The following is an 8,232-nucleotide window of genomic DNA, read 5'->3' as shown; positions in this document are numbered from 1 at the left end:
ATGTTTAATAAATGTTTGCAAAGTCAATGAGTAATCGTGGTAAATAATCTTAATTTCAATTTTGACCAAAAATGGTACTGCTTTCCTCGTGATGTGGTCATCTCACAGTGTAACTGTTCTGTGGGCATATGTGTTTGGCATCAAACACTGTTTCAGATCAACAAGACAGGAAATGTTAAGAAAAAAACCAAAATACTTCTTTTGACAAGAAATAAGGAAATGAGACAGAAACCACAAAGTTAGGTAATGTGCTCTCGAAGTTTGTCAGTCAGTCGGCGTCTTAATCAGCACCGATAAAGTTTGATCCAACATTTCAACTAGAAAAACATTAAATCAACACATTATAAAAATAAGGATGGCAATTTGGGAGAAGAAGATTCTCTGGGGCGTCATGCTGCTGCTGAACGGTGAGATTTGGACCTTTATCTATGTTAAGATCTTCAGGGTGCCTACAGCTTACAGCAATTTAGATTTAAACTTTTAAGACTTTCTTAATAAAATATAGCTAAAATTAATCAATTTTACCTATGTTTTTATCGTAGCATAAACTTTTTTGCAACTTTTTTTGGTGCTGTTGATAAATGACGTATAAAAGACAAAAAATATTTCCAAGTATTTTGAGATTTTACACTGCAATGTCTGAAAAAAAGATTCATAAAATCCTACAATCAATGTCTGAGCATTTTTAAGAGTTTAATTAATAATTAATTTAAGGCATTTTACTGTAGTTTTTGGTCATAAAAAGCTACTTTTTTTAAATAATGTTTTTGTCAGTTTTAGTTTTTCACATTAAACTTATTAAATCCAGAAACATTTATGCTTCTAAAGTTGCAGCTCTGATACCGTTCTTTCATTATCTTACTTTCTGTTTTAGCAACGAAGGACTATTTTAATACGTTTTGAAATTAAACACTCAAAATCAAGGTCTTTTACTCCCAAATTTAGCTGTCTGTTGAACACTGTTGTGTTTTTCCAGGTGCAGTGGGTCAAATTGTGAACTATCCACCTCCTGTTTGTGCCATGAAAGGCTCGACTGTCACGCTCTCCTGCACCTTCAAAACACTGAAGTTCGCTGGTGGAATAAAAATTGTGATTTACAGAGTCGTCTGGTGCAAGAACCATGAGATTTGTCAGGGCAGCTTTCCTTCTGTGTACGACAGTGAATCAATCAACAACAACAACAACCCTCGTTTCAGATACCTGGGAGACAAGACAGGAAACTGCACTTTACAGATCACAGATATTCAAGACAGCGACGAAGGAACTTATCGCTTCAGAGTGGAAACTGATCACAGTTCAGCAACTTTTACTGGCCAACTAGGAGTGACAGTCTTTGTCAGTGGTAAGAGCGTCACAAGATAATGCTGTGAAAAACTATACCATAGCTACTGATTTTTATTTTTTTTCAACCTTTATTTAGCACTAAAAGCCAGGCTCTCTTTAAAGGAACATCCTGTTGACTAACACTTCCCCCTCCCATGTTTACAGCTGAGTCTGAAGTTAAAATGTGCATTTACAAACAAACAAGGAAGGAACCATGAAATCTAATAAATGTTACTGAAAACTATATAAAACAACAATAAAAGGTCCAACAGTTGTATAAAAGATACACAGGGGCCCTGATAAAACTAGGAAAAGCCTGGCGGAGACAGAAACCCCTGTTTAAATAGATATTTTTATGGTATTTACTATAAAGTACTCATTCAAACATTTAACATTTCTTTTAATGAATTGTTGTTCATCATTTATGTTCCCCTCATACTGTGGTGATCCTCTAACTTTTCATCTAGCGCCATCATCCGATCAAAGTTTTCTCTTACCCACTGAGCAGGGCTGCTGCGATTCATCAGTGTAATAAATGTTATAGTTTTACGTTGATTTGCAAAGCTTGCGTTGGAGTGATGTGTCCTGGTGACGTATGCTGCACCCGGTTAAAGCATAGATTCCTCTGGAAAACAAGCTGCAGCTAAAACACCTCACACACAAACTGGAAATAGCTCATTACATCAGCACAGCTGCCAGCTTGAAGGGAAAACATCCCAGAGCGCTTCATCAGGATCGCAGCAAGACAGCACCGTTTGCTTTTTGTCTCCACGAAAGCATGACACACTGATGCAAAATGACATCTGCCAGTTATTATCCTAACGGCACGTCATTCCAACGATGAAATCAATCATTTTGAGTTTTAAGTCATGAGCTTGAAGTCAAAATACGTATTCTTCAGTAGTTCAGGCAAAGATCTGCTTTGGTATACAGTAATTAATTAATCTATATGTCACAGAAGTCCAGAAATCAGAAATCCATTCGAGTTTGATGTCTAATGTTTTTGTCATCTATGTCATCTGAGAAATAGGGTCTACTTTTATTAATATCACAACAAAGCAGTGACGCAGAAATCAGACTGACTTTAAATATGCCACCTTTACCATTGTTTTTAGAGAAGATGACTGAATAAGACATTTAAAAAATGTATTAAACAAGTTTCTGATACTTACTTTTGGCTGAATTAGTAGTTATAACAAAGTAATAATATTTTAAAAACCTTTATAATAAACCAATAGAATGGTTCAGAATTAATGCTTTTGTTGGTATTAAACTAGAATTGATGACAACATCACTGCTAATAATAAAATGAAGCACTTGTGATGACTAACAATCATTTTCATTATCAATCAAATTGCAGATTACTCTCTTGAAAACAGTTTAGAGTCCAAGGTGATGCCTAAAAATCTTTTGTTTCGTCCGATCAATAGCCCAAAATTCAAAAACATTCAGTTTACTACATAGAAGACAACGAAAATCAGCAAATTGTACATTCGAGAGCCTGAATCAAGAAAACTGTCAACGTTTTTGCTTGAAAAAATACTCAATAAATCGATGAGCTAAATAATTCCAGTTTAATTTTCTGATCAGCTAGTAGTGTCAGCTCTGCAAATCAATTAAGAAATACTTCAAAGTCACATCACTTTGCTCAAAACTCTGTACTGATTGTGAATAAAGGACATTTTGTCTTACATTTCTACAGATCTGACTCAAATGAGAATATACAGCTCTGTTTCTGAGACTGAGACGAGAGAGGGAGAAACAGTCACACTGCACTGCACTGCAAACTGCACTTACCACCAACTGGAGCTCACCTGGTTCAGAGATGGCCACGCCCTCTCAGAGACCGGCCCCGCCCTCCAGCTCGGCCCTCTGACTGCAAAGGATTCTGGGAAATACAGCTGTGGTTTGAAGACCATCAACGGTTCACTCTCTGAGCCGTACAGCCTGTATGTGAAGACCAGAGAAGGTTTGTTTCATCAGTTTTCTCTGAGGTGGAAATAATCATTATTTAATCTCCAACAGAGCTGTGAAGTGGGAGAAATCAACACTAACACATCAAAATTCAGAGACTTCATTCAGAGTGGATCTTTCTGATATTCGATGTCTGATATCCAACAGCTCTCTGTCCATCTGATCTGTCTCACAGGAACGAGTAGCGGCACAGTGGACACAATGCAGGTTATTCGTCTGGTTCTCTTCATTCTGCACACTGTGCTCATCATCATAGTGGCATCTGTTGTCATCAAAAGGTAACTTTTACCTTCAAAAACCAAATACAAATCAGTCTGCTCCTTAATGTGCCTAAATTCATTACTCATTATTCTAGATTAATTTCAAAATATCACTTTATGGACACTTTATTTTGATCCTACCAATCAAATTTTGCATAAAGCAGCAGCATGTCAACCCACAAATTGCACAAACTGAAAATGTGAATATAAAATATGCCTAATGGAAACATGTCAATTTTGGAAAAAATCCATTTAACTCATTTTTTTTTCTACTTTATGTGCACGCATAAGGTGGTATTTTAGACAATTCGAAAAAACTTATTTCACAAAACTGCAATGGAACCATTTTTCGGCATTCATAGGTCACGTGATGCTGCGTCTATGAGCTTGTCAGTAGGAACTGGCTCCCTCGAGATGCAGCAGGAGCTACAAGAGCTGTTACTGGATCACATAACTCTGAGAAAGTTGAGCAGATCATCTGGATGTTTGAAATCCACAATTCCTCTGTGAAATCATAAACTATCAGTTCCCAGAAATCCCTCATACGTGGCCGCTCCCACGTATGAGGGGCTCGTCTTTCTATTATGGCTCATATAACACGTCTCTGTCACCCTTAAGTGGAATAATGATGGCTAGTGCGGTGGCTGCAATAGAAATAAAGCAGCTACTGTTTTGAACATCCATCGCCATGGTTACTGGGATGTTATCACCAGAGGAGAAGTTGCAGAACATCACTCAGTGGAAACACAGTCATCGATATTTCAAAAATATAACCTAAGTTTTGCACACATCTGTAATGAAAACCCGTCTACAGTTGTTTCACAAGCACTCTTTCTCCTACGGCATGACACCAACACTATCTCCTACTCTAGTGCGCAACATCAGCATTTTTCTGCCCTATGGTGCAACATCAGGGCTCTCTCTTTCCCATGACGTCAGCACGCTCGTTCTCGACTGCAACACCAGCACTCTCTCCTGTGGCTCTACTGCTTTTCTTATTTTGTCATTAAATTGTCATTTTTTTCAATTTTATTTATTTATAGTCAAGTTGGGTTTTTTTGTGCAGCGCCCTGTAACACAATTTATTACATTTCTCATGTGTTATATTCTACTCACAGGACTTGTGTTTGCAAGAAAGCAGCAGCAAAGAGGTGAAAAGAAATGACGGTGCAGGTGAGTCACTGATAATTGCATCAGACAAACATAATTTCATGTTATATTTTTAATACACGTAAATATTTAACTCTCAGGTTTCATAGAGGGTCTCTGAGCCCTTCTTCCATCACTTCCTATTAATCTATAGGGAAAAAATGAACATTACTGTTTTAATGGCAGTTATTCTGATGAAAGCAGGCTACTATAAAACTTGTAATGTCTTATGAGTAAATACAGTTGTACATAAAAACAGGAACCTGCCTCCTGTCAGAGAAGCATTTCTGCTCTTTACAAATAGATAAAAACAGAAATGTCATAATTTCCTCTTCATATCATCACTGTTGCTCTTTCCAATCTTTTGAAACACGCCCTAAGAGATTAACGCTCAACCACAACTTTGTTGGGGCATGATGATTTCCAAATCCACAGTTTAAGAGGGCGGGGACCATTACAAGGCAGACCGTGGACATTTATGTCACAGTTTTGGGAGTCGATTTTAAAACCTTCACTAAAATAGAGTGAGTGACAGAAATAACTAACAACATTTCCTGTTATCTAATAGTCACATCAGTAATCAAGAACCAGCACAAGTTTGAATACTGACCGACACAAAATCTTGTAAATTAAACTGCATCATTTTTTGTCTGTTGGCCTGAATCAGGATTTAATGTGTTGAAGATATTGTTTTCCTCGTTCACTCTTTTGGCTCCATCCTATTATTAGAGCAACAAGTGACGGCTTCAGCGCTTTCTTACTCTCTTAATCTTTGTGCCAAAAATCGATTTGAAGCTTTTAGAAAACTCTGCAGCACAGAGACATCTGGTGGTTTGTAAAACTTAAAGCTGCCCCGAAATAATGAAGCCAAAGCACAACAAAAGGTTTGAAGCATGAACTCAAGTATTTGGTACAAGCAGCTTGTAAAAAAAAATAAGGTGTGCAGAGCTGTAAGTTAACTTATTTGCACAAATATCACTAGTGCTACAGACAGGGCTGAAAGTTTTGTAGCACAGGCCACATAGTAAATAGTTTGAGACTACTTAAATTCTGTGTTAGCCTTTTAAACAAATTATAGTGCTTGAAAAATGCTGTTTTATGTTTGTTTTAAATTTTAGGTCTCAGGCTGTTCAAAGGTGTTTCTTGCTCACTGATCTGTCAGCTTTCTACAGTCTGACTGCTGGTCTTCAGCAGCGTTGAGCCGCTGTGGCTGTCAGCTGCTTGTTTTTGGTTTTTATTTACTGTTTGAACTCTACTGTCAGTTTCAGACTCGAGATTTCATCGAGGAGTTTTGACGTCCAGATGAACAAAGCCGGACAGTCTAATCAATTTCATCTCAAGTCAAATCAATTTTATTTATATAGCCAATTATCACAAATCACAACTTGGTAATATTATCATCTGTAACATATCTGCTCTATTATTAACTTGTATTTGTTTCTATTTGAATTTATCAGTTTTAATTAATCTATTTTAGTCTGTATTGTACCTTATCTTTTAATCTGCCCTGATCGTATTTAATTCTTTTATTAGTACTAATATTTCTGTGTTTACGGCAAATATTCTTCAAACTACATTTACTCTTGTTGGTATTGATTGTTGTAGCTGTTTTGTTCTGTAATTGTTTCTCTCTGTTATTTGCTTCTGCTTTGCCTTGTATGTCAAAGCACTCTGTAAACTAAAGTTGCTGTATAAATAAAGTCATTATATTATTAGTATCATTATTGTTTTATCGGACAGGAATCTTTCTGTAGTTCATTAGATTTATGATTTATCAGGTTAAAAATCTGATGAAGGTCTGACGGCTGAAACATTCAGTACTGATTAAAGGGTTTTTTTGCAAATAACTCGACAATGTGCGAAAATTCTCTTTTATAGACATCTTCCTCTTACGCACCTGTCTACACATTTTTTTAAGGTGTGCATGAGCCTCCATAACTTTTTAGATTTTAGGTTTAAAATACATATATGATTTGTATTTTTGCACTCATGCATCCTTTAACACATATTTTTACTCCTCTGTTTGACAAATTTTATATTGTATAATACTAATTTCTACAACGACATGAATATATTATAATACATCCTAATTAGGGGAGTAACACCTAATGAAATTCAGTTTGGTTCAATATGATGCAGTGGTTTGTCTATATGGTACGTTTCTGATACCAAAAAAAGATAGAAATGCATGAGAAACTTCTTTTATTTTTAATTTCTTATCATGTTATTTTTATTCATTTTTTATTGAAAGTAACTTAATAAAGTATGATCTTTTTTGAATTTGAACAATGATGGAGCTGCAACATTGTATACTTCTCTCACACATTATGTATTTGTTGTGGGCCTACATGATCACGACATCTGCCTCCAAACACTGATTTAACATTTTTAAGCTGGACACAGCAATTTTATGTCATTTGCTAAAGAGCTCACTTGCAGAAAAAGACAAACACACTGGTCCATCTGTGTAACACTAACTGTCGCCACTTCGTACATCAAGTACTTTTACTGCATTTTGATGCTGATATCTCTGCACTTTTCGGGACATTTACTTGCAGTAAGGTATTTTCACAGTGTGTGATTGATACTTTTACTTCAGTCTGAATCTGAATACTTCTCCCACTACTGGTTGGGACCATCATTATGGATGTAAATTAGCTGTGGCGTTAACCCTTTACATTGTTACCTTACATGTTGACTCTTGTGCCCTATAAACAAAACAACAACAACACAACCGCATCAAGACAAACGAAGAAACAAAGTTTAAGATATAACCGCTATAACATCAAAAACACAATACCTGTAAGGTAGCTAACCTTTCACAAAACACCGTCACCTCCTAACACACAACTGTGTGGCAGGACAGCACACTAACAGCAGCCACTCTGCACAGCCAGGTATTTTACTTAAAGCGCATTATGATGATAATACTTCAGCACTTTGCTACAGGAAGGTGTTTTCACAACGTGTTAGCAGTACTTTTACTTCAGTCTGGATCTGAATACTGCACCCACCACTTGCTGGGACCATCATCATGGCTGTAAATTAGCTGGAGTTACACTGTTAACTTCCATGTTGACTCGCGTGTCCGGTTCCGTATAAACAAACAAAACTACAACAACAAAACCGCCTCATAACATCAAAAACACAATAAGGGCAATGACAGCGACAGCAGCCATGTTAATTTAACATACAGAGTACCGCCTCAGTGCAATCACACAGCAAACAAACCACCAACAAACAGCTACCGGGGCTCATTCACGCGACAGTTACCGAGAAGATAAACACACACACACACGGTGACAGACGGGTGTTGTATTTTACTCACATTGTTAGGTGTCCGTTGTCCTTTTCTTCGCAGATAATCTGCTCCGCCTCGTTGACATTACAGAGCCGTCGTCGCCATCTTGTTTATATTCAAGAGCTTTCCCGCCATCGCTGCTAGCTAACCAGTGTGAAAAAACGTTAGCCGGCGCACAAACCCCCAAAACAACAATCTGCAGCTTCTGCCATACAAATAAACTTT

General features: G+C 37.0%; 1 protein-coding gene across 3 annotated transcripts; it reads left to right on the top strand.

The window, feature by feature from the left end:
* Positions 1-231: 231 nt before the first annotated feature.
* Positions 232-6,424, top strand: LOC121946063 (B-cell receptor CD22-like). Of its 3 annotated transcripts, none has more exons than XM_042490480.2 (6): positions 232-407; positions 977-1,342; positions 3,026-3,292; positions 3,473-3,575; positions 4,676-4,730; positions 5,825-6,424. In XM_042490480.2, the coding sequence occupies exons 1-5, from the start codon at positions 356-358 to the stop codon at positions 4,710-4,712; spliced, it is 825 nt and encodes a 274-aa protein (XP_042346414.2). In that variant the 5' UTR covers positions 232-355; the 3' UTR covers positions 4,713-4,730; positions 5,825-6,424. The 3 variants fall into 3 exon arrangements, with proteins under 3 accessions (XP_042346414.2, XP_087940879.1, XP_042346413.2); XM_088084753.1 differs by having other exon boundaries at positions 233-407; positions 983-1,342; positions 5,969-6,424; XM_042490479.2 differs by having other exon boundaries at positions 236-407; positions 5,969-6,424.
* Positions 6,425-8,232: the final 1,808 nt, after the last annotated feature.

This window comes from Plectropomus leopardus, chromosome 11 (assembly GCF_026936395.1).
Source record: "Plectropomus leopardus strain MGB_pleo_1.0 chromosome 11, ASM2693639v1, whole genome shotgun sequence".
Taxonomy (NCBI): Eukaryota; Metazoa; Chordata; class Actinopteri; order Perciformes; family Serranidae; genus Plectropomus; species Plectropomus leopardus.
This window is presented reverse-complemented; position numbering and strand designations above follow the sequence as displayed.